The 27646-nt window shown below is 38.8% G+C and overlaps 2 protein-coding genes across 2 annotated transcripts in view; one reads left to right on the top strand and one right to left on the bottom strand.

Moving 5' to 3' along the window:
• LOC140896254 (borealin-2-like) overlaps nt 1–17914 on the top strand; it is a 242415-nt gene extending 224501 nt beyond the window's left edge. The window contains exon 12 of the transcript XR_012154490.1: nt 17892–17914. The gene's annotated coding sequence lies outside the window, so the exon portion shown is untranslated. The remainder of the gene's footprint in view (nt 1–17891) is intronic.
• The window catches only part of ITFG1 (integrin alpha FG-GAP repeat containing 1), a 212387-nt gene that overhangs the window by 55973 nt on the left and 128768 nt on the right, over nt 1–27646 (bottom strand). Inside the window, exons 11-13 of the mRNA XM_073307742.1 lie at nt 19017–19167; nt 15770–15878; nt 4919–4962 (exon numbers count right to left, since the gene is read on the bottom strand). Of these exons, the coding sequence (XP_073163843.1) occupies nt 4919–4962; nt 15770–15878; nt 19017–19167 (304 nt within the window). The remainder of the gene's footprint in view (nt 1–4918; nt 4963–15769; nt 15879–19016; nt 19168–27646) is intronic.

The raw sequence follows: 27646 nt of genomic DNA, 5'->3' as shown, positions 1-27646 counted from the left end.
AGAAATCTTACTACCCCGGGGTTTGAGAAACTTGACTTCCCTTGGATAGGTAGATGAAAGGCTGAGATCACTGCTAAGTGAACCCTCAATGAGCTGATTGAGAGACTGGAAGACTAAAGGTGTACTAAGTACTACAAATGTTCTGAATGCAGGCCAGCATCAGCTGAATCTTCTGAGCAAACGACCAAACTGAAAATTGCTTCCACTTGGCAAAAAAAAGTCACCCTAGTAGATGGCTTCCTGCTGCTAAGCCACAACTGTTGAACAGCTTCCAAACATTGTTCCTTCTCCTCAAATACCCATGCAGCATCCACATCATGAGATGTACAGTGTTCAGTGCTTGATGCAAAACTCGACAGTGGTGCTGAGTCAGTAGGTCGAAATGAAGAGGAAGAAATATGAGAGGATGAATCAACAGATAGAAGGTCGGAGAACCAACATTGCCCCGGCCAAGCTGGAGCAATTAGAATCAGTTTGGCCTGATCCAACTTCAGCTTAAGAATGACCTGGGATGACTGGAATCAGGAGGAAGACATACCTCAGAGTCTATCCCCAACTGAGTTGGAAGGCATTGGTTAGGGACCCTGGGCTGAGACTTGCTTGAGAGCAAAATTGATAACACTTCTTGTCTCTCATTGCAAACAGGCTGATAATCAGAATGCCCCACTCTGCAAAGACTGATCTCAGCACACTGGTCTTCCGAGACCACTAGTAATCCAAGGGGAAATTCCTGTTGAGATGATCTGCCAGTTGTTTCTGGATCCCTGGTAAGTGAGTGGCTGTGGGAATTATGATCTCCTTGATACAGAGCTTCCAGAATTTCATTGCCTCGTGACATAGCTGGTGGAGAGCACTCCATGTTGATATTGAGGGAAACGTCTAGTTCCGACCACAAAACCTGCACCTTCAATGTCCCCAAATGCACTCCCCAACCTATTGAGGAGGCATTGATGACTGTCGTCCTGGTTGGAGGAAGACAAATAAATGGAACACCTTGGCATACAATGCCCTTAACTGTCCACCACTACAGAGAATACAGGATTGACTGAGGCACTCTGTTGTGCCTGTCTAATTATTGACAACTCAGGTGACAGAACAACCTTAACCATGGTTAAAGAGGATGAGGGCACAGTCTTTGCATGAAGCCATATGGCCTAGTACACTTAGGAAGACACAGACTGTAGTTGACAGTTGAGACTGCAATTGAGGAATTGTTAGAAACTGTTCATTCAGCAGAAACGCTCTCAAACTTGTAGAATCTAGTAGAGCCCCAATGAACTCAATTTTTTGAGTTGGTATTAATGTCAACTTCCCTTTGTTCAAGATGAGACCCAGACGATCGAAGAGACATAATGTGAACTGGACATGAGAGGATTTGCTCCCAGGACTAGCCTCTCACTAACCAATTGTCCAACTATGGGAAGATATTAATTCCTTTCTGAGGTAAGCTGTCACTACAACCATGCATTTTGTAAAAATGTGAGAAGCTGAGGACAGGCCAAAGGGAAGTACAGCGCACTGACAGTGGTGACCTCCCACAACAAAAGGGTATAAATACCACCCCCATCTTCTAGTCAGCAGGAAAGGCAATCCAGAGATCTTGTCTTAATGTCACCCCAACTTCTTCCTGTCCATCCCTGTAAACTTTCCCCCTTCTCCCCATCTGGGAGCCTTTAAAGGGGCAATGCCCCTTTTCTTCCAGCTTGCTGGACAAAGACCCAATCGTATCAAGGTTGCAGTGGGCACATTTATGTAACTATTTTATGCATTCATACGATAGCATTGGTAGCAGACTCACAGTTATGGTTTTGTTCAGTTTTTCAGACAAAGGGGGATTTACATCCCTTTTGACAGGCATGAAAATTATTGTTGTTAATAACCAAAAAGATATTATACTCTCTTAGGGTGAATAATTAATTTCCTGAAAAGTTACAAGTGCAATCAAGCAACATACTAGGAATTCAAAGGAATTGAAAATTACTTCCTTCTGAAAATTCACAGCCAGTGTATAATGCTTTCTCAGATTTCTCTAATGTCAAAGCTTTGTCTGAAACTGTATGTGCAAACAGTAGCTTAAAAATTATTAGCATTATTCATTACTATTGTTTTATTTACTCAATAAATGCTACTTGATAAAAGTTTGTCAAATGCCAATGTGTAAAATTTTAAAATTTGATGTTTAATGTTCTCTTCTGCGGGAGAAAAAAAGGTGTTAAAATAATAAAGTAATTATAGAAAACTGAAAGGGATTTGTGGATCATTGTACGATGAATGGTAACAAATGAGTTTGGAGGAGGAATGGGAAAGACTGTTGAATTATCCATCATATTTGCGTACACAGGAAAGGAATTGGAGAAATGGTGTTTAAGAGAGAGAGATGAAAAGGTTTGGTTTTTACTAAGTTGAGTTTAAGCTGATGCATTAACATTCAGCAACAGGTCTCTCAGAAAGACAGCTGCAGATGTAAGACTGAACAGAAAGGGAGAAGACAGAGGGAAATTTGGCAGTGATCTACATAAGTAGCGACATAAGTAAGGCCCTACCAAATTCACGGTCCATTTTGGTCAATTTCACGGCCACAGGAATTTTAAAATTTCATGATTTCAGCTATTTAAATCTGAAATTTCTCAGTGTTGCAATTGTAGGGGTCCTGACCCAAAAAGGAGTTGTGCGTGTGTGTGTGTGTGTGGGTGGTCGCAAGGTAATTGTAGGGGATGTTGCGGTACTGCTACCCTTACTTCAGCACTGTTGCTGGTGCGCTGCTGCCTTCAGAGCTGGGCAGCTGGAAAGTGGCAGCTGCTGGCCGGGAGCCCAGCTCTGAAAGCAGAGCCACCGGCAGCAGTAGCACAGAAGTAAGGCTGGGCATGGTATGGTGTTGCCACCCTTATTTCTGCACTGCTGCCTGAGGGCCCAGCTCTGCAGCCAGCAGCTGCCACTCTCCGGCCGCCCAGCTCTGAAGGCAGCAGCACAGGAACAAGGGTGGCATGTTATGGTATTGCCATCCTTATTTCAGCACTGCTGCTGCTGGTTGTGCTGCCTTCAGAGGCAGGCACCTGGCCAACAGCCGCCACTCTCCGGCCGCCCAGCTCTGAAGGCAGCACAGAAGTAAGGGTGGTAATACCTCAATGCCTCTAAAATAACCTTGTGACCCCCCTGCAACTCCTTTTTGGGTCAGGACCCCCAATTTGAGAAATATTGGTCTTCTCTGAAATCCATATAGTATAGGGTAAAAGCACACAAAAGACCAGACTTCATGGTGGGAGACCAGATTTCACGGTCCATGACACGTTTTTCATGGCCGTGAATTTGGTAGGGCCCTAGACATAAGTTGCATAGACGTAACAGTGCTGTAGACAAGCCCAGATACAGTAGCTGAAGTCATGAGAACAAGGCAAAGAAGAAGAAGGCAGTGACCAAAAACACTTATAAGAGGGACACTTATGAACAGTATGGGTGTGAGGAGAGCTGAAAGTACAAAGTGAGTTTCATGCTGATATTGTCATAAAAGGTTACTTATACTGTAGCAAACAGCTCCTATACTTTTTTGTAGGGGAATTATATTTACATTCAGTGTTATTTAAGTGGCTGCGATGGGGTGTCTACCCCACACAAGCTCTGCAGAGATAAATTAGGCCCATTAACCTTAGGCTGCACCTGGAGGAAACCTAGGAAGTGCTAGGGCCTAACTACAGATCAAGTCCAGCTAGAGGGGAGGAGCTGGACAGTATCTAAAAGAGAGGAAGTTGGCAGGCCGGAGGAAGAAACCTGCAGAGGCACTCCCTGATACACAGGGGAAGAGCACAAAGCTGCAAGGACAGAGTAGGAAGCAGTCAAGGAAAGGAGCAGAAAGGGCTGGGAGAGTAAAAGCCCAGAGCTGCTTGGCTGAAAGTCCCTGAACTAGAACGTGGTGTAGAGGATGGGCCTGGGTTCCCCTACCAGCCACTGGGGAAGTGGCACAGACCATCCAGTGGGCAACAGACTGCCTGGGACAGTTTACTTCAAAGGACTTGTGATCCCCCAGAAGGGAGAATAACTTTAATGTGACTTAGCCAGAGGGCTAAGCTATGAAGAGGACAGTGCTGCTGCTCTTCGCGCATGAGAGGCCACGGAGTAGCTGAGGGGAATGACAAACTGCGTAACCACAGGATGGGGTGTCAGACCAGGTGAAACAGCTAATTCCCTGGATGAGCCACAAGAAGGATACTGCTGAGCTGTGAGTAGAGCAGTCCCCGTAACAGTGGCACTGAGTAATAAACTTTCCCCAACATCTGTTTATTAATGTTCATTTCTGATGTGATTCCCTCTTTTTTATTCCTTCAGCTGACTTTTTAATATTGTGAGAATGGTTTGCTATTTCACATCACAAAATGTCTCCTAAATAAGTACATAGATTTGATTGGAAAGGTGGTTCCATATGTAGCAATTTCTTGACTCCTAAATACACTAAATACTCCTAAATACAGTATAATCAATGTCTTGTTAAAATGAAATTCTTATACATTATATAAACCTGAATTATTTTTAAAAAAAATCTGTTAATTTTACTTTCTTCAAGCTCCTTTTCCAGACCTAGTTGTACTGTGAATATGGAAAACTGCCAACTAATAATAGCTAGCTGGGTGGCTATTAGTGATTACTGATAGAAATTGTTCATTATCTTTTGTAAAAAGTCTGCAGATTTTGGATGTAATCAGTCTTGAGAACCACATGTACTTGTTAGTGTTACTCCTACTCTTCCGTTCCCATTCCCTTAGTCAGTTACACCCACTTGTTGCTCCTTGTCTTAAGTTAGACTGTAAATTCTTCCAAGCAGTGGCTGTTTCTTGTATGTTTGTACTGCAGTCAGGACGAAGGGGCACCATTCAGACTGCGCCCTTTAGAAATTAATTTCATTAACAATGTAAATAATTATACTTACTGTTATTTTACTAGGACAATCGTTAGAACAGAGGCCACTAAGAACTGTGGAAAAACAGAAACGGGGTTTATAGTTATTATATTGTCAAACAATTTTACATTAAGCATTACCTCTCTCTGAAATCTATTAGTGTAAAGCATCAATTCAAGCCCCTCTACATAGGTATACTTAGCTTGCCTCTCTTGTAAAATAGTTAATGAAGAGAATAAACATTTAAAAAGACTATTGATCCATTTAAATTATGTCACTTTGCAGAAGTTAATAAGCTAATCACTGCTCTATCACACTTATTACACTAACCAATCAGGTAGTTGCAAAGATAGATTTGCCACTTAAGAAAAATGCAAACAAATTAAAATGTATGCTAAAAATAGTTGCATTGTATACTGTGCTCATTATCCTTCATTTCAAGTATACGACTACTCCTACAGTTTACTTACTTTTTTTATCAGATTAAAAAAAGGAATCAGTAAACTTCAAGGTAGTAATAAAACTGTTTATATTTGTGAAAAATTATAATATATCTATCAAACAAATTCCTAACAATCATTTATCCCATCAGTTAGAAATTAGTCTTATTGACAAATGTATGTAGTTGCACGTAAAATGTAACTTCCTCGTGGCTTCCTGTAACACAAGTGAAAGTCTGCCTCTCAGATTTCAAATGGCTGCAGATTTGGGCTCTGCCATTCCAAACTAGGTCTCTGCTGTGTGTGTGGGGTGGGGTGGGGGGGGGGGGGGGGGAAGAGAAGTGCGAGCTCCAGACTTGAGGACACTCCAGTGAAAACACCAAACCTACAATGTACAGATAATTGACAGTTCTGTGCATCTATGCCATTGAACTTGGGTGATGCTGTTGAAAGTCTCCCCTAGTGTCTAGCTGAGATTTGGAACACCAAGTACTGACTTCAGAAATAACTAAAAAAAATTCACAGTTGAATCTTTGGCATCACAGAACACTAGAATTTAAAATGAATGGCAGGAAGTACTACTGGTCATTTCATTTAGCAGCACAAAGATCTGGAAAAAACCCAACAACCACCACCCCCAAATCTACTTATACTTGATTTTGAGCACTGACCTGATTCACGATGTCAAAAGATTTGAACTTCGTTCAAATATGTAACAGGATCATACTGTTAAGATGCTTATGTGTTTAGTCACTACTCTTAATTTACTTTACTAAGAGAAGTTTACTTACACAATACTTGGTCCCATCTATAAAAACTCAACTCAATGATTGTTTTATGGTGCGTTGTAAACCGTTACAAAAAGCATGCAACATAGAAATCTAAGTTTTTCCTGAGTCAAACTATCAGTTAGTCCAACTGTAGACCAGAAACAGCAGAATATTGTTTTCTGAACTTTCATTCAGTCTAATACAATGACAAGCTCTTGTTTAACTGGTAATCAATTTATGATTTCTACATTCATTATTGTTATGGAGGTTAATCTGTGCTCAAGTACAAAATGGCTAGCTCACTGAAAGAATGGTTTGGGTAAATTAGCTGTGTTCCTGTGATTGAACAATGTAATATATCATAGCCTAGTGCTCTAAATATACTGGGATATAAAAGCAGTGTCTGAATAATGCAAGAATATATCAAATTTACAGCTAGTATTTTGTATAGGACATACAACTGTAATCTACCTTTAAAAAGTAGTATGGGATTATCGGAGTGTATAATGAACATATTTTTATTATATAGGGTTAACACGCTAACAACATTTAATTTACCTTGAGCTTCTTCTTAAATAGTTACTCATTAGTAATGCTGGGGCCTGTTTGCATTTTTTAAAAAAATTTCTATGTGGTTTTAAACACATACAACTCCTTCACCCACAAAACAAAGCATGTGTACACAGAAGTATGTGAGACCCTGTTACCTACATACATGTATAAAACTGACTCATGCATTGTTATATGCAAACATGGGATTTTTGTAGAAGTAATGGTTGCCCCACCTTCTGATTACATGAAAAAAAGCAAACAATTGAAGGGTATATTTTTAAACAGATTTTCTTGAACATAGCTCTATTTCTATTAGCAGAAAGTTGCTCCCCTACCACACATGAACTTAATGAATCAAAAATATGAAATATATGATCAAACTTGTTACTTAGATAATATTGTAATGTAAACACACTTAAGTGTCTACGGTGTATGTTATTTATCTTTTAAAAAGCCAGTTTTTCTTTTCAATTTAACCAGAACCTTCTGAAATACTATTTTGCAGATAATTGGCTCATCATGTGAATTAATCACTTGTACGGTTAAATTCTGTGCTGCACCTCTGAGAGGCGTAGCACAGACCTTACAACCCAGGATGAGAACGAGCAAGGTAGCTTTGAAAGCTTGTCTACATTGTAAAGCTTTACCATTTAAACTAATATAGTTATACAGATGTAAGGTCCACATGGGTACTTTTTTCTAGTAAAAGAATGGAGTTATTTGGTTAAGCTTCCCAACCAACATGCAGTCAACTGAAAAAAGGCATTATGATACTAGAATAAAAGTGTCCATATGGAGGTTTATAGGCATATAAATATTGGTTCAAATTCACAACATAGGTTATATCAGAAATGCATTCCAATGCAGACCAGGCCTAAACATCTTTTTACTCTCCCAATCCTGGAGTACTTTGCAGGGGGATTATGTTGGATCATATTAAAGAAGTTCTGTATTAAAATCACAAATGAGTTTGAGTCCCCATAGTTTAAATTCCAGGGTATTACTAATTAAGAGGTCTCTTGGTTTTTGGTACTGTTTCTCTCCCTCTGTGTGTGAAACTTTCAAGCTGTTAATTGTGTTAGTACATCCTAAGACAGAGTCTGTTCTCAAAGCAATTCTTTGTAACAACTACTTACACAGAGAGAGACTCAAAGCAATACTCTGTAACAACAGAAACAGCACCCAGAGACTCCCCGCCCTTTTGTTGTATTCATCTCGCTTTGTTAACAATTGCGATTAAAATAGAGATAGAGGATGTACGTGGATGGATGCTTGGTGTGGATAATAACAATGATCAGGGAGGTGCCAGCCTAAGAATCCAGTGTCCATCGGCCAAAGAAGGCGTCAAGTGGAAATAACCAGAGGACCCCCAGAGGGCAGACTGGAATCCACCCAACAGCCTCAAGGATGGGAGAACCGAAGAACAAGATAACATCTGGCAGCACGGAGCCGTCAGGAATGTGCCATCTGCTGATTGATTCAGCAACAGCATGATGAAGCAATTCCCATAGACTGGCATAGGAAGAAATTCCTATAAAAATGGACTCTAGAAACTGAGAACTTTGGGGTCTGATTCTGCAAACCAACTTCCAGGAGCATCAGATGAGCATCTGACAAAGCCCTGCTCCCTCCTCATGTCCAGACCACCTGGCCAGTGGCTTGGCATGAGCAACTCTAAGGCTGGTAACTATGATAACAACCTTGCAGAACCTGTGTGTGTGTGGGTATGAATGAATGTGTGAATATGAAACTGAATGGAATGTTATAGCTATAACTAACTGCTTACTATGATTCTTTCTGTATACACAATAAATGTGGCATTTTGCCTTATTCCCTTTAATAAGATCCTGCTGGCTTTTATTTTATTGGTATAACACTTTGTGGTCCCCAGAGTACTTTAATCAGCCCTTAGGTGGCCTAAATTGCAGCAGTGCTGCATATGGTGAGGCTTAGTCCCTGACTGCCTTTCCTGTTCCGAGCCCCACAACCAGGATGCTCCCTTCACCAGGGCTTGTGAAAGGGTCCTTGGAACGCAGCCTTATGACTGTCTTCTTCAGTTTGTGTGCTGGGAGATCCTTCCCAAACTGGAACTCCCAGTGTAAAGTCTCTAACACAGAAGTAAAGCACAGAGCACCTGTGGTATTTTAAAAAGTTACCATTCCATTAAACTTAACTAATGTAGTGCTCAATACAGATTTTTTTCTGCTATCTTCCCCTTATATTTCCACAGTACTATTTATCCTTAATATAAAATATTTACTACTGTGAATGTATATTCAGAGCAGTAAAATATATTTATCTCTTGGACCTTAGATTCTAAGTTAGTCTTTCGTCTCCACTTTCTTTTAAATATTGTCCAAATTTAAACAAAATTACCATGGGCACTACAATCTTTAAGCACAACACTGTAGACTAGAGTTTCTGCCTTAACTTTGCATTTCCTTTCCCCCACCTCATTTTAAGACAAACTGTTAGTTTTTGAAATGTGGTGTTCAAAATGACCGGCCCTTGCCTCACATTAGAGTCAAACGGTGTCGTCAGATTACTCTCAGTAATTTTAAACCTTTTTTCTAAGTTTGAAATGAACTCAGTTAAAAAACCCAAGTTAATAGGAGTTTGATAATAAACCTGCTTCTGACATCCTGCCAATTTTTGTGGTTTTACAGTAATGTTTTCCTTTAAGGTATTTCTTTCTTCCCTGTTGCTGAGTGAAAGACCTACACAAACGAGGAACTGACTGAACACTCAGGCAAAACAGTTAAACTGACAATAGAAAGTGTTATCAAGGTGTGCACAATAAATAAACTTAATAAAAAAGGTATTTTCCATCCTAATTTCTTTAATTTATAGTAGCATTTGGTGTTACTTGAACAGAAGTGTGATTTTTAAGTTGCCCCTTTAAACAGTGATGTAAAGTCAATATTACATCTCTCTCAGTAACAGCTTGGGGAGACACATGATTGAGGAAATAGCTTGCTGACTATGAAAAAGAAGTCAAGGCTTTCATCAGCAGATTGCAAATTAATATCTCATTCACTTTTTATTTTCTTTGCTCCTTAATACCAACATCTGTTCCTGAGCATACTTCATCCTTGTGCCAAGACTTAAAACTGGTTCAACCATGTAAAACACTGATTAAATAACGATACTCTAATAACCTGGTGACAAATCTGTGATCTTTCAGAGAAATTCTGATTCTACAAAATTGCTCTTTTTAAAGTAATCAGTAGGTCTTCAATTTAAGATGTAAGAAATACCACTTTAAAAGAAAAACAAGGGAAATGACAAATATGCTTTTTACAGGTTGTATATAATTAATTTACAATTTCTACTTCCCAGTACATCCTTAAAAGCACTATTTAATTTACATTTTTGCATAGCTGGAATCTGGGGGAAGTAAAATGGTTGTGTAAAAACAATTATATACTACATTGAATGAATTACTCTCTTACAAAGTTAAACACTGCACAACAAATTAGTTTAACTAGGTGCACTGATGTAAATTAAGTTAGTGCTATAGTATGAAAACAGATCAAAGATAAGCTCCAAGTACACCTCTAACTGGGTGTCATCAACTAAAAGCAGAAGTTATAGGGGTTGTACTTTCAGTTCTTTTGGAGAGAAAGAGAGCCGAGAGGAGCCCATATGACAATGGATGGGGAAGCCCAAAGATACAGGTGGAAACACAATTAAGGCCATATCCACATTATAGGGAGTGTAGTGACACAGTTATAGTGGTATAATCGCATACCATCCATGTAGCCTACAGCAATGGAAGAGGTTTTTCTGTTGCTGCAGAAAAACCAATTCCCTGAGTGACAGTAGCTTCTTCCGTTGACCTGAGGGTTAGCTTGGCGTAGCTATGTCACTCAGTGGTGTGGATACAAGAGCCTCCAGTACTCTCCCTCAAATCAAGCATCGCTACCATTTCTTCTTGTTTTTTCCCTTAGCCGACAAACATAACCATATCCTTCTCTAAACTGTGATTAACCAGCTAACCCTCTTCCCAGCCCTAGCCATTGCCAGGCACTAGAAAAGACATATTCAAGCTGAATGACAGTAATAAAAAGTTATATGTCATCTGCATACTGATGGCACTGTCCTCACCTACCACCTCACATAATTACACTATTGCCAAATGCTTCCCTCACAAAAATAAAATAAAAAAAAAAAATTTGAAAGGCCTTTCTCTGTTATACTACAGACTAACATTCCAAATTTGTTTTAAAAATGGACACAAAAGAAAACGTTTCTTAGGACCAACACCAAGAACGTATGCCATCTTGATCAAATTATATTTGGATTACTCTACAGTCTCTGAAATACGTCATTACCTGTTAAACTATTCAACATCCAAGATCCAAGTACAGGGATTTATGCTACTCTTCACACTGTTTTAGATGTTAAGGAAATTAACTGTACTAGGGGAAACAAAGAACTCTAATTTATGTTTTTGCATATAAGAGAAGAATATTTTCAAATAATTTGTTTTAAAATATGTTTACTATATTTGTAAACTTTCAGTCCACATATACTCTGGTAGTGATTTCAGATCTCAATTTTTTTTTAATGTTACCCTGTAAGTAACCTTCTGCAAGAACCATGAATTCTGTTCTTAAGAGACTGAGATCAACTTCCTCATCTTCATGTATGAAGATCCTGAGTGTACGCTCTACTTTACTGAAGAAATGTACATTGGTACTGTTCACATAGTATGTGTGCTCAGAAGCAGCAAATGGTATTGATGTATTACTCTAAAACAGGGGTCTCCAAACTACGGCCCAGGGGCCGGATCCAGCCTGGGGCTTCCATTTGTCCGGCCCTCCAACCAACAGGGGAGAAGCGGTTAACAGCTGAGCAGGCGCGCCGTGCAGGCAGGGTGAGTGACCACCGGCAGCAGCTCACGCGGGGCGGCAACACAGCTAAGCTGTGTGGAGGGTTGAGTGCCTCTGGGAGCCAGTGTCCCCACAAAAGGGGAGCCAACTTAGGGGAGAATCGTTGCTGCAGCCGAGCAGGAGAAGCAAACAGGCAGGCATAGATATCCATCAGCAAAAAGCAGGCAGACTGATGAACATTTACAATCAATTTTGAGGACAGGGAACACTAACTTTGAACCACAGCTAAATGCAATTTTGTCAGAAAAACATCAGTACCATACTTCTCATTAATTCTAAAATAATATGTCTTTATTTTTGAATATGTGTATTTGTATGATACAAATGTGAGTTTTGAGAAATAAAATAAAAAAAATGTGAAATGATTTTTAATGTATTGACAAACATTGTGTGTGATTTCACAGTACCTGCATTGATTAACTTTTATACCTGATTTAGTGCAACACTGACACGAGTAGAGTAGTGTTGTTTTTTAAACAATTTTGCATATATTTAATTTCTTTCACAATTGCTTCGGCCCGCGAAGCCCCTTCAAAAATCTAACATCGCCCTTGTCTCAAAGTTTGGAGACCCCTGCTCTAAAACAATGCTATGTTAATGATGATGATAATTACCTCACACAAATATGAGCCATGGGCTACTGATAGTGCTATCTTCTGGAAAATGATAAGCACCTTCCTAGGATGTCAGAGGACATTCACAAATGTCTCTGTATTACTTAAGGCTTAGATGTTGGTGTTACAAGGGGGACACATCAGGGCAAAGTCAGCTGTAGCAAAGGACATCCTAGTGTTTTTACAAGATGGCCTGATTAGGGGGCTCAAGGCTGGAAAGAGAAGTAAACCACTGCAGAACATCACACTGTAAGAAACCCATGAGTATCTTTCACTGCTGTCAGATAACAGATCCTTGAGGACTACCACTCTTGTCAGCTCCGTGGAAATATTTGTGTGTCATGGTCTTGATCTGTGTTCTACAAGTTCTAATAAAAAACAACTTTCAGTTTCATGATTGATATCTCTTCCTCTTCTCCCTGAAAGTATCTTGCCTACTCTCCACCTACTGATCCAAGGGAGTTTTGAGGCTTGGCATGCTCTCAATGAAACTCCAGTTACACGTTCTAGTTTTGCAAACTATCCAGGCCTCCACCCCCAAGGTTACCACAATCTCTCATAAAATAGAAAGTAGTACTGTTGCTCTTCTGGTTGAACTCAAGCATTGTAAGGGAGCAGAAACACATAAATTGGATGTGAACACCACCTAATAATGAATAAAGATGTATATAGTAGAGGCACTTAAAGCCTCAGGTACAACTCCTCTCATTACTATGCACTCTGTTAGAACATGAGTGATTTTGTGGGTGGAGAGATCACACAGCTTATGAGAAGGTCTATAAGGCTCTTATAAAGTCTTACACTTACACTTCCTCTAATACTGTAGAGTTGACATCTTCATCCCTGCTGATGCAGTGTTTGATAGAAGGGTGTTATGGAACAGGTTGCTCATGTAACCCTTTTGAATTCTACATAGGTAAATGGAATCCTCCTCCCTCCTTCCCTAGAGATGACTTATTACTTTCTATTTCACACTGTGAAGGCTGTCTGACATGGAGGGGACTGAGAGGGGGAAAATTCTCTTTCTTGTGAAGTCACATTCTAGGATCCTTCATGTCAGACAGTCTCACCTCTCCTCAGATGATCACAATATATCCAGAATTGTTTTGTTTTTTTATGACTATTGCTTACTTGTTAAGTAGTTGAAAGGGAACACTGCATTTCATTTGAAGGCTTTGCTATGTATGGTTCTAATTGAATAGAGCTTTTTACTTTTTTTTCATCTTTAGAAGCTATCATTCTGGAGGCTTCTTGCTGAGTGGTGGTCCTAAGCACCATGACATCTGACTGGCCTCTATCTGTCATGGAGATAGAGAATGCTCCACTGTGACGACTGTCCGACAGAGGGGCCAAAAATGAAAATTCACAGTTTAGACAGAATTTTCCTTATCTTGCTTATGGAGTCTAACTAGCTAATTTTTGTAATGAGGAAAGTAGTATGGTCTAGTAGTCAGTATAAGACTACTAGTCAAGAGTTCTGACTAGGTGACAAGTTACTTAACCTCTGTGCTTCATTTTACCATCTGTTTAAAAAATAACAGAAATAGTACTTGCCTCCCTCACACAGGGGTTTAGTAAAGTTTATAAAACATTTTAGTATCCTTGAATGTAAAGTGTTGTGGAAGAACAATTATAATAATTTAATTCACTAAATAACCCCTTTCATTTATTTTTTTCTGTTCTGCTGTTTGTGTGCAGCTAAGTGACTTGAAAACTGGATTGCTGATGGTTAGGAGAGTCAGATGTTAATTGCCTCACACAAATATGAACCATGGGCTACTGGGAGATCAAAAGTGTGTGTGTTCCAGTTGCAAATGAATCAGGTCTCAGCACTGAGATTTGAAGGTTAATGAGAAGGGGATTATAATCACTGTTCCTTCACAATCTTTACCACTTTTAGGAGCTGCTGGGGGAAAAGCATATGAAGACACTTCTGAGATAATTGGACGAAGCCTCTACTTTTGAGTGTCTCTTTCTCATGTAGCATACCCATTTTGATGAGGTAGCTCAATATCAGATGAGGGCACAGTGTGAAGCACCCCACATGGAATGGAAGGGAAAACCTGCCCAGATTTGGGAAACCCCAAAACAAAAGAAGCTTTTGATGTTGGATGGTTTTCCAGAGAATCCCAGCTTGGTTTTCCAACGCTTAAGAAAGGCAACAATGCCCCCCGCTCCTCATGTGTAATCTCTATGCTGGACCCTGGAAAAGCAGCAGCTTCAAACAAGACACAAGCTAGAAGGAGGAAGTGCCATATTCCTGCGTTTACAGCCTTAGCAAACTGCTATGTGTGTCTGCTTCCCAAAGAGCTTACCAACAAAATATTTCTAAGATATCAGTGTTTAACCTGCAATTCCAGCTTCTTTAGGTGGACTCTTAGTTGCTCTCCAGACGTGTTTTTGGAAGTTTGGAATATACAGCAAATCAGAATCAGGTGAATCATCAGTTCTAGACAAGCTGCTAGGGAAATCTAGTTTCAAGTAGATTTTACGTAGGTGGGTTTTTGTGCATCAACTCACAATGGATTCCCAGTGGAGAACAGACTTCCACAATAAGAACTGCAGTCAATACTCTCAGGGCTGAGGATGACATATCCAAGTTTCTCTGGAAACCCACCCAAAACCAAAAGCTTCTCTTGTTTTTGGGTTTCACGAGTCATCGATTTTGGCCTGGTGTCAGTGTGGGAAGCTTCCAAATGCCTGCTCAACTGTCTCAGCACAGACTTCACCTGTATGATGGTTGGGAGCCAGCTTCTCTACAATCTCTTCAGCTGTCTCAGTGTGGACCATACCCACAGGCCAGCTGGGGGCCCCAATTTTGCCTCAGCCTGCTTAATTGTCTCTGCATGGACCTTGCTCGTGTACTGGTGGGAGTCAAGTTTAACTTCAGCTTGCTCAATTGTCCTGGTATGGACCTTGCCCACAAGCCAGCTGGGAGTTGAGTTCCTGCAGCCTGCTGTCTCTGTCTGCAATTGTTGAGTGGGGAAAAGGAAGAAAGAAGCAATGCTGGCCTTCAAATTCTCTTAGAAAGTAAAAAAATTTTGAGTTTAGCAGTTCTGAGAAAACTTTTTAAGCTAATGAAGAAGCAGAAAAATTTATTTAAGAATCTTAAAAGTTCTGTGAAAATTCTGCTATAAAGGAAAATATGGAGTCTGCTGCGTGTGCCACTTGTAACAAGAGAATTCTGGAGAGTTCCTCCTAAGGGACAAGCCTAAGCCCAGGCTCAGAGTGAAGATATGATCTGCCATGGACATGGAGAATGCCCCACTGTGAAGACTGTCTGACTTGGAGTGTACTGCAAATATTATTTTAAGATAGGGTTAGTCAAAATTTGTGTTTAAAATACTTGACAGTGTTCTTTTAAATGCAGATAATAGAATTAATTAAAATAGAAAAACAGGAAACAATGATAAATAACTTGTCAGAGTTCTGTATAGTATTTAGAATTCTTCATCTGCAATAGCCCCCTCCATTTTTAAGACTTACTTTTGATACACTAATACAACTATGCTTTTCTTTTCTAGCATTATCTCACTTAGTATAATAGTTAAAGTATTCATACTGCTTTCATGAAGTCCCATTTGTATATGATTTTATGGTGATCACTTACCAATAACTTTAACAAAATAAGCATCTGCTTCAAAGTTATTCTTTAATGTGTGGATGGCAAAGTCACTTTTGAAATAGCCTTTGCTTAGTACAATGATATCCAAGATTCCCTGTGAGGAAGAAATCAAAAGATTAGAATAAACTAGCAAACTAAATAACATCTAAATACAGTAAACATAAATCCTCTTAAAGAGAGAAAATATTTCTCAATTTATGTGCTTAGTGAGATTTATAGGATACCAAACAACTGTGATTTCATATTAGGATTCTAAATTATCTAGATTAAATAATTACATGTAACAAAATGGAATCCGTTTCCTTCTCCAACCTCTTATCCCAAGTCAGAGGAGAGGGGAAAATGAGACCATAAAACCGCTTTTTCAGTTCTGAACAACCTTTCCCCTTGACATCTCCATTCCTCAAAGCCATGTGCACCTTGGATAGCTGAAAATGACTCCCTCTGGAGCCCAGTGGTTATAGAACAGCAAAGGGGCGTTCTTCCAAATTGTAGGGAGAGTGGTCACTTTGGATGAGCTATTAGCAGCAGGAGAGTGAGTTTGTGTGTGTGTTTTTGGAGGGGGGTGAGGGGGTGAGAGAACCTGGATTTGTGCAGGAAATGGCCCACCTTGATTATCATGCACATTGTGTAGAGAGTTGTCACTTTGGATGGGCTATTACCAGCAGGAGAGTGAGTTTGTGTGTGTGGGGGGGTGGAGGGTGAGAAAACCTGGATTTGTGCTGGAAATGGCCCAACTTGATGATCACTTTAGATAAGCTATTACCAGCAGGACAGTGGGGTGGGAGGAGGTATTGTTTTATGATCTCTGTGTGTATATAAAGTCTGCTGCAGTTTCCACGGTATGCATCCGATGAAGTGAGCTGTAGCTCACGAAAGCTCATGCTCAAATAAATTGGTTAGTCTCTAAGGTGCCACAAGTACTCCTTTTCTTCTTCCAAATTCTGTTTGCTTATGAGCAAACTCTGTTCTCAACTTAAATTGAGGTGTTTTAACTATTTGCATATAAAGTAGGTACTATTTAAAAATATCTGAAATACCTGGAATAATTATAGTATCAGCTGGCAAATGATGAGTTTTTAAATATCTGCTATATATAAACAAACATGTAACCAAGGATTTTATTTATTTATTACAGTTGACACAATCAGCTTAGCTTGAAAACCTATCTACCTGAATACCTGATTCTAGTAATGTTTTTGTTAAACTAATCTTTGCAAGGACACATCAAAAAATTAAAGAAAAAATAAAACACCCAATTTTGTGTGGGAAATTAATTTAACTGGTTTACTACCTATGCAACTTTCAAAGCACAGGTGCTCATCAGATACTCATGAAACTACTCTGTCTATAAGCACCACACACTATGTCATCATGTCAACTCTACAGAGGACAATTTTACTTTTGAGTTGAGAGGCTGGCTGGGTGAATTACCAGCAGCTGACACTTGACTTGAACAAGGGACGGTGATCTCTCCTTCAGCTCGAAGCTCTCTAAGGAGTGAAATTGGAGATTAGAATGACTCAAAACCATCACAAAGTTTTACCCCAGCGGATCTTGTCTGAAAGGTATATTGGCTCAATGACGGCTGTGGAGCCAAATTAGCAGATATCCAGATACTTTTGAAAGAATGGCTTTCAAAGGTAGCAAGGTTAACTCCTCTGAGCATGCGCTTTGGTTTTCTGCCATGATTTTCTTGCATAATTTGTTGTTTCATTATTGTATATATTAATGTAACTAAATATCCCCAAATGAGTTACTTAAAAAGGAAAGGAAGAAAAAGATACAAAAACCATTTTTGACTACGTTTTGGACACAGCAAAGAATAACAGTTGGGAATCAGACATAACTGCCTTGAGGATGCCCTTCAAACAGAACTTGTTATTCAGAACTTGTCAAGAGTTATTTATGAACATAGCTTTTTAAGAAAAATCTAATTTAAAAAATGGTGTCCTATGAAATCGTGAATTTAAGACATACAAGTCAGTTTTGAAGTACTCTATTTTTAGGTACAGTAACAATGGAAGTGTCACTATTTTTTTAAAATCAGTTACAGACAATAATTTACACACAAATGTCTCTGGCTGAAACAGATTTTGTTTTCTAGGACCCAGCTGTCTCTAAGGCTCAACCCTGTGTAAGGTGTCTCACCCCAGGAGAAAACCAAGTAAGGAATTTTAGTTACTTCCATGTTCACTACGCACAATTTTTATCTTGGGGGGTTAGGAACAGGGAAAGGGGGAAATAACTTACTAAAGCTCTGAAACTTATTGCACTGCTGACAAGCACATGGAGGTGGGAGAGAGATCTACACTCTTCCTACTCCCTGGGGAGAGTATCAGGCACAGAGCCCCACCTTTTCCTCCTGTGACTGAGCTATGATGTGGGGAGACCTAATGGAGCCACATGGGGGCAAGGGTTTTACTCCATTTTACGACTCTATCCACCAAATAATGGTAAATTATAAATAACCTTGTTTAGGGCAGATTATGAAGTTTATATCAGAAACCTAGATTTTCAAAAATGAGTTCTCACAAAGCACAAAAATGTGTACTATGCAAATCATGTACTTCATGCACAAATGGCCAGTTTTTAGTATGATGGTTTGGGTGACTGGATTTGGAGCTTGTCAAAGGTAATGGTCAAGCGGAAGAAAGGAGTCCCTGCTAGATATGGGTTGGAGTGCTTCTTGAAATGCACATGGAAGGATTATAACAACAGACACTAGGGGTCGGATAGAGTAATTCTGGTGGTTGTAGCGGGGGTACAATGCTGTAATGAGTTTACTTGGTCTAAGATTTAATATTAATTGCCAAATTCTCTTAATGCAGCCATAAATTATTTTTCAGTCAACAGAGTTGTACATCTGGGTATTTTGGTTAAATAGTCATAGAATAAGCAGCCTTTTTTTTACTTTAGTGATAAGAATATCAAAGGGCTGCTGAACTCCCTTTTTAGTATAAATGTAAAAAATGTACACCAAAAAGTTAACAAACATGAATCTATTCAAGGTATTTGTATCACTTACTGTATCAATCAGGCAGTTCTTTCATGAATTCTATTGCTTACCCTTCAACTTTAAAGGACTTGTTTTATTTAACTCATTAGCTTTCATTAGTTTTTTAGATTTTCAAGTCAAATACTAAGTAGTAGTACTTTAGAATGAAAGCTCAAATAGGAATGGGCAGATGGCAATTAAAAGCAGAAACGCAGTGAAGTGTGTTGAACTCACATCTTCATAAATGTCAAAGAACGTTGCCAGCACAGCATCTTTGATTTGATTTAGATCAGAGAGCTCCCAGTAGACTTTAAACATACGATGTATATTCCTGCAGCTTGCATTGTTGCATGGAACATTCTCTAATAAAAATGCCTGCTGATTGCTGTAAAAGAAAAAGCCATTAACAGCTTATCCTATATAAAGAAAGTCTGTATATCATATTTCGTCTGTAATCTCTGCTAGCTTAAATATTTATAACTTCATATCTCTTGAAAAACGACTATAATAAAAAGAAGCTAACAACTGAAGGATACTTTAAATCTACATACTACTAATCACCCCTGTGAAAGGCAACTTGTTTCACTTTATCCCTGGAGCAGAAGTCATTTATACTAAAGTGATTAAAGGATTAAAGGGAGAGTGGAGAAGCCTTGTCCAGGAGTAGAAAGCACTGTTGATATTTTCCAAGCCAATTAATAAACATATTGTAATGCTCGATAATGTCCAGCCCAACTGAAAATATTTCCTTTAATAAAAAATGTAACTGACATACTGCATAAATGAAGAAAATTAGCCTCCACCCTTGTATCAATATATCAATGACTTCATGAATAAAATTATTCTCTTAAGATTTAGGAATTTTTTGTTCAAATTTAAGATTACACTAATTTCCTAATCAATACATTTTTCATTACTATTCTAAAACAATAACTTCTATAAACCAATGGTACAATAACAAACAAGATATAGAAATAAACTGAATTAGACATTTGCTATCCTCCAAAAAGACACATAATACAATGAAGTTGTGATAGGACAACAAGGAGAACAAAACCTGGGTACTAACTCATCAATATCATCATTCTACAGATTTAACAAATGCATAGACCTTTGCCTTATAAAGTCCCCCTCTCCCCTGTTTACACTAAGTTTTCTCCTGAAATTTGGGAGAAAGCAGCAGTTTTCTACAAAATCCAAAAGCTTGATGTTTGTAGTTTAAAAATGTTAAAACAATATCCAGAAAAGTTTGTGAAATGGGAGGTGGGGGCAAAGCTCACTCCATGCTCACAAGATCTTACAAGTTTGCCAGTGTATCAGGTTATTTGTTACATTTGGATATGATATGCTGTGGAGGGAAAAAGACAATGGGTAGACAACTGTAGCAAGACTGATAGATGACAATACTGGTGTTTCTATTGCACTATTCATGTCTCTCACACAGTGACTGACTCCTCTAAGATGGGGAAGGGTCCAGTGCACATAGATTAATTACCTGCTGTCCAGTGGGCTTAAGAGAAGCCCACCTGGGCTTTATAAAAGGGGAGACAGCTGCAAGTTGTTAGCAGATGCCCGCAGATATTTCAGGAGTAAGAAGGTTCCTGAAGGGCCCAGAGTCAGCAAAGGAAAGGCCTGTGGAGAAGGCCGAACTCCAGGCAAAAGGTGCAGCTAAGAAAGCGGGAAGACAGATCCCCAGGGAGGAGAGCTTGGTGCTCGGGTGAAAGAAAAGAACTTTTAAAGAGAGGACAGACCCTCAGGGAGGAGGGACTGGGCCAAGCTGAAACAGGGATGAAGACTTTGTAAGTTTAAGATGTGTTCTGAAAGACTTTGTGCAGGACTTAATAAACTGGACACCAGAAAGGAATGTTCTGAATATCTGGCCTGTGTGGACTTTTTAGGAGAGCCCAAATTAAGGGCACAGCAGAGCCATGCTAGCCAGCTGGGATGCTAAAAGGTGCTTGATAATCTGTGATGTACTTCACGAACATTAGCTAATTAATACTTACAAAACTTCTGTGAGGTAAATAGTATCTCCATTTTACAGAGCTGGAAAAAAGGTAAGCCAAAAAGCCAATGTGACTTGATGCCCAAAGCCATAAAGGAAGTTGTCACAGCAAGGGTTAGAAAAGAGGTTTTGTTCTTGGCTTCCAGTCTTGTGCTCCAGTCAAGCCTTTTTTTCGCCCTACCCCTCTTTTATTTTAATAAAATACAGGCTGGCTACTTGCTAGCCTCTCTTATTACCTGGCTACAGAATGAGTTTCACATTTAGGTTTAATTAACTTGAGAAGGATTTAAAAAAAATTTTTTTTAAAAAAAGTTGGACAAGGCATATTTAGTTGCCTGGTTCAAAAGCAGTATTTTAAAAAGGGAGAGAGATTCTGGCAACATATAAACCATCATGAGAATAAATAATTCTGCCTAGTACAGACATGGAGTAGCAGCGGAGGAGACTTTTCACAGCTGTCAATAGAAGGAATAATGTAGGCAACAATACACAATTCTGAAACATTAATATTTGTATTGTGGTAGTGCCCTGAGACTTCAATCTAGATCAGGTCCCCCTTTTGCTGAGTGCTTTCCAAACACATAGGAAGAGACAGACCAGGCCCTGAGGAGCTTAGAACCTAACTCATAAAATACAACAATATCCTAAAAGCTATGCATCATGTTACATCAAGAGAGAAGTACACACAGAGAGGTAGACATCTAACTATTACAGACAACATAATTTTAGGTGTTTTTAAACACTTGAATCCCCACAGTATATAGGTGCCATATATACAAATTAAAAGTAAAACTTCCATCTAAAGAGCTCTAATCTCTAACATTTATTAAATTTGCTTCAGAGTGACATTTTTGGCTGGGTCTCCATAAGAGACAATTCTGACTATTCTGCAGTCATTGGCTAGTGTAGCTGCAGGAACTCTCTGTACTGAGGACCGATCTAATAGAGATTTGGATGAGTCTGCATTTGAGGCACAGTTTATTACAAAGAAGTGAAATATGACAGGGAAAGGGCTTAGACTTGGACCATCTTGTAGGAAAACCAGAAGATGGCATGCTTGGTTGCTTAGAGATGATCCTTCTGTCTTGATCTCAGTAAGACAATGTTGTCCAAACCCTTGTGTGGGTCAAAAAGGCAGAAGGTCTGAATGAGTCTAAAAGAATCTGTACTGCTTTGAAGGAATAGCCCACCACATATTTAGAGTTTGCTGTTCAATAACCAAGCTTTCAGGCTCAAGTAGTCTGGATTGGGAGGTATGAGTGAGACCTGGGTTATGAGACTTAAGAGTGGAGACTTCAATGATATTTCCACTAGAGCTGAATACCACTGCCTTCTTTGCCAGTTTCGGGGTTACAGAATGGATAACATTTTCTCCTTTTTTATTTTCTGATCATTGTTCCCAGCGAAGAGTGCAGGGGACAGTAGATTTTGGCAATCTGTGACCCAGAGCACACATTCCCAGCGACCTCTGGTCTTCCCAAGTAAATAAGTTTCAGATTTGTCTTTCAGTTGGACATGAATACATCCACTGGGGGATAGCTTCCCTCCCCAGATATTAGCTGGGATACTATTTGGTTCAGGGACCATTTCACGCTGTCAGATTGTTTTTTCACTATGTTACTCTATCCTAGTGATCACTCTGATGAAGGCAATACCGCTGCCTGCCTAGGAGATAATCTGCATCTTTTTGGCATTTAGAGTGGAGTACTATATATTCCTTGTCAATTTATGTATGCTACAGTCATTGCCTTAGTTTAAATTGGGCAACATAAACCCCATCCTCAGGTGGTCAGGAAGAAAAAACCTGACTGCTCTCTTCCTTAGAAAGCTGGGGCTCTGGAGCATCTTTCACGTTGACAACATTATCTGTTTATTGCAGTGCCCTAAGAATGCTCCCCCAATCTCAAGGACTACCATCCATAGTCTATATTTAGGGGTGTGGATTGAGGATTTTCTTTGAAATCCTGTTTTCCAGGGCTTCGAGCCAGAACTGGAGCCTGGCCACTCAACTGCCATGGCTCTCACTGGCAGCCTCATGGAATCCATGGATGACTACCACAGGGCATTAACTAGGGATATTTTCTCTCTCATGGACTTAAATTTGTTGTGCTTCTGTGTGTGTGAGAGAGAAAGCTTTTTAGGTTGTCACAGCTGGACATTAGGGCCTAGAAAAGAATGCACTTGGCAATGAGAGCTCTAAAGGCTGCTGAAGAAGCTTCTAAGTTCCTCCTGAAGGGTGACTTTTATTCTTTCTGTGTACAATGTATTTTGGGATCAATTCCCCTGGTAGGAATATCATGCCCTTTGCCATGGATGCAACTGCTGCATCACCTTTAGGGAGGATGAAAAAAGAATATTGGAAGAGGGCATAACACAATGCTGAGAGAGCACAGATCTTCCTCCTGGGAAGAAAAGGCAAGTCACAAAGATTCCCTGCAAGTGTCTCCTCAATGAATAAGCACTTCTTGGCTTTCTGCTTGCCTCATTTAGCCTGCTCCACCAAAAGAAAGTTGAGAGAACAAGCGCAAAGAAGCCCATTTGGGAGGAATGCCCGTGAAACTTTGATCCCTTTTGGGGGGAGAAGAATGATTTTTGGGGAAAGATTTTGCTAGCTGCTGCCCCCAAAACAGATTTAAATGCTACATTTGCAATGGATAAGATGGCAGTACTGAATTGCTGCTCTGCTTGCAACACCACCAGCAGAAAATTTGGTAAAAAAAATCAAAGGGGTGTGACTGAGACCTACAACTTCCCATACTAGTCTGAAACGACCTCAAGTATCTACTGGAAGAGAGAGACAACAAAATGTCTAAGATTGGGGGAGAGGCTGAAATCCAGAAAAACAGTTTGTTTTTGTTTTTTAAAAAACAACCACTCTCTTATCTTGATCAATAGCGCACCTCAAACTGTTATGTGAATCCCTCTTCCCTGCTGTATTAATACTTCCTGTACAAAACAAATGACTCAATCCTTTGTTTATTGTTACCCTCCACATTTTAATGAAACTTTTATAAAACTATGAGCCTCCTTTAACAATTTTGTTCTTGAAAAATATTGTCAAGAATATTTTTGCATTTATATCTAGTATGACTCATCACCATTTTATTACCTCTGCAATTTTTCTGACATTGTACTGTCTAAACTGAATACCACACAGCTCATTATCATAAAAATGGTAGCATATTATAATTTCTTTCTGTATTATATTAGTACCTTGTCACGTAAGGCTATTATATGATACGGTGTGACACAGCTCGAGTATAACATATTGTTTCAATTTATCTTTTTCATCATATTTTGATACATTAATTTGTAAACGGATGTTTGTTACTTGGCAAGAAATTTTACGAAGAGGCTTTCTCCCAGTTTAGTTTCCAACCACAATATTCTGTTTTATCATTTAATGTAAGTGATTAGATACTAATGATTAAGATAGATGATTTTTCAGTTTTGAATTGTATCATAGTTCAAGAATGACTATTTACCCCATATATGATGGAAACCATAGAAAACTTATTTACTAATGTATGCTACATTTTCCTTTCTTGGTTGTCTGAATGCCTTTCTGTTGAAGCACGTAGTCAGGAAATATGGTACCATGCCAAAAGAATATATTAGAAACTCACAGTATGGACAAGCAATAATGGAAATTACATTGCAAAAAAAGAAACACTAAGAAAAGATATTAATAATAAAATGGCACTGAGAAAGGCAAGAAAAACTGGAAGGCAGGCAACATTGCAAATAAGCAGATGATGTAAAGACAAACAAATATATGTTGAAAGGTGAGAAGCGCACAAGTAGAAAAATGTCCAGTAGACTGAGGACAAAAAAACACAAATTCACAGATGCTGAGTATCTCTCATGGATGAGCAGAGACCAGAAACAGTAGTAGTTTACAGGCACAAATATAGGTTTTGTCTGTGCATATTTAGAGGTCATTTTTTTGTCTTGATAAAAAAAACTAGTACACAAAATTAAAGGATAAATAGAGTCCCTTGATTCTGAATATGCAAAAAGCAACAAAAAATAAACAACCCCAAGTAATAATAATGAAAGTAGTATTATAACTAACAAAATATGAACAATTGTGAAAAAGCCTCAACCATGATTAGAATTCTCCACCCAATTATTTAAGTAAGGGATAAAAAAAAAAATGTGTTAAGAACAACAATGTCTATTATGGCCATCTAAACATATGTAAACTCTCCAGTATTCACCTAAGTGTTCTTGGCTCTCACAATAAAGTCTCAATAGATTAAGAACAGCTATATCCCAGTTTTACAGCTGCTTGGTATATGTACAGTAATAACTTATAGCAAGTTTGTGACAAGGCAATTTCCTATGATTTTAATGACACTTGGTAGCTTTACTATCTCAGAACAAATCTTTTGAATCTGACAAAGGAAGAGAGTCCCTAAATGGCAAAATGATATCTCTTAGAGTCTACAATTCAAGACAAAAAAAAGGGGGGGGGGGAGAATGAGGGTAGAAAATGAGCAGACCATAATATAATGATAAAATGTCAAGTCAATGCAAGTTATGCTAATGTTAAAAAAAGAAAACATAGCAATTAAGTTGAAGTACTGATATGCAGCAGAGCAATATAAGCCCATCAAGCAAAGGAACTCTGATTTAAGACTGCCACATTACCCGTAGCATCCTACACACAACATTAACAAAATATTTAGCTCTCCAGCCAGAGAGAATACGCAGATTGGTATAACTAATTTATTTACCACCTGCATAACATTATTCCAAACAATTTATGAAGTACAGTCAAGGGAATGTAATGTCTAGTGTAGTGTTACCTTCCAATAAAAGGCTGTATATTGCTGCAAAGCTAGATTTAGCAGGGCCAAGGCTTAAATCAGAATACTTTTCTTTCATGGTTTTGTATAACCTTAACGTTATTTTAACATACCTTGGGGGAAATAGTAGTAAATATCCACTGCTAAGTTTCTGTCCTTGTGTCATTCTATGAACTTTATTCTGTGTACTTTCAAATGACTGCCTGTTACCTAAAGGAAATCTGAATAACTAATATCTAGCTCCAGACATTCATGATCATATATATTGGCCTCTATTTTTTAGATTTACTCAGTTCTAGGTTGCTCATCTAGCCTGTATATTAAGGGATATCCCTTGTTTTACCCTACATCTGACAGCCTGTAGCCAACAAGAAGCTACTAAGAAACATTTGATGAAATACGTTTTCAAGTAATGCTGATGCAAAGGATCATACAGAGTGTTGCAAATCTATTATTTTGTAGCACAAAGAGAATACCATGAAGAGAAGTTGCTTAAAAATATGCTCTGTTTTGTATTTTTATCTACTTATTGGTTATTTACTTCAAATATGGTTAGTCATGTTCAATTTCCTAGTTGTGAACTATCTGGTTCACTGCTCTTAGACTGCTATTCATGACTAAGGTCCAAATATATATATACACACACAGTAACGTGACGATATACTGTTAGTCAGTAAAAATGCTTAGGTTACTACATTTGAACAAAAATCCTTGGAAAATAATTTGTTAGGTTTTATGTTAATAGTTTAATACCCATTTTCCATGCTTTTGGGGAGGTTACATGAAAAGCTGTGTTGAAAGTAACTGGTTACCATTAATTTTATTATAGCTTAGGGAAAACTCCTAATTAGGAGACTGAATGTAGCAAATAATATAGAGATGCATATGCAGTACTTAAAAGAAGTTTTGAATATTATTAGAGTCTCTAAAGACAGAGTACAAAGAAATGAATACATTAGAACAATACTGAAGAGATTAACTGTTGTATAGTAACTGGATTTAAATCCTTTTATCTCTTTATTATCGCTTGAATATTAGAAATTCCAAGAATTTAAATACAATCCTACTCAAAAGAGAGAAGATATATGCATTTGTATTGCCTATTGTGACAAAGCTCTGTCCTTGCCTCCATGGGTCCCGCGTTTCCTGGAGGATTTTGCTAGCCTCAGAGGCTTAGTCTGACCCTCCACATAACCCTTCTCTCTCTAGAGACAAGGGTCACAGTCTACTGAGCCATTTTCATCATAAGCCAGCAAAGGAGGTGTCAAGGTTCCTCCCCCACTCTGAACGCTAGGGTACAGATGTGGGGACCTGCATGAAAACCTCCTAAGCTTATCTTTACCAGCTTAGGTCAAAACTTCCCCAAGGTACAAAATATTCCACCCTTTGTCCTTGGATTGGCCGCTACCACCACCAAACAAATACTGGTTACTGGGGAAGAGCTGTTTGGAAACGTCTTACCCCCAAATAATTCCCAAAACCTTGCACCCCACTTCCTGGACAAGATTTGGTACAAAGCCTCACCAATTTGCATAGGTGACCACAGACCCAAACCCTTGGATCTGAGAACAATGAAAAAGCATTCAGTTTTCTTACAAGAAGACTTTTAATAGAAATAGGAGTAAATAGAAGTAAAGAAATCCCCTCTGTAAAGTCAGGATGGTAGATACCTTACAGGGTAATTAGATTCAAAACATAGAGAATCCCTCTAGGCAAAACCTTAAGTTACAAAAAAGATACACAGACAGAAACAGTTATTCTATTCAGCACAATTCTTTTCTCAGACATTTAAAGAAATCATAATCTAACACATACCTAGCTAGATTACTTACTAAAAGTTCTAAGACTCCATTCCTGTTCTATCCCCGACAAAAGCAGCATATAGACAGACAGAGACCCTTTGTTTCTCTCCCTCCTCCCAGCTTTTGAAAGTATCTTGTCTCCTCATTGGTCATTTTGGTCAGGTGCCAGCGAGGTTACCTTTAGCTTCTTAACCCTTTACAGGTGAGAGGAGTTTTCCTCTGGCCAGGAGGAATTTTAAAGGGGTT

Source organism: Lepidochelys kempii, chromosome 12 (genome assembly GCF_965140265.1).
Source record: "Lepidochelys kempii isolate rLepKem1 chromosome 12, rLepKem1.hap2, whole genome shotgun sequence".
Taxonomy (NCBI): Eukaryota; Metazoa; Chordata; order Testudines; family Cheloniidae; genus Lepidochelys; species Lepidochelys kempii.
The sequence above is the reverse complement of the archived record's forward strand: the minus strand, read 5'-3'. Positions and strand labels throughout refer to the sequence as shown.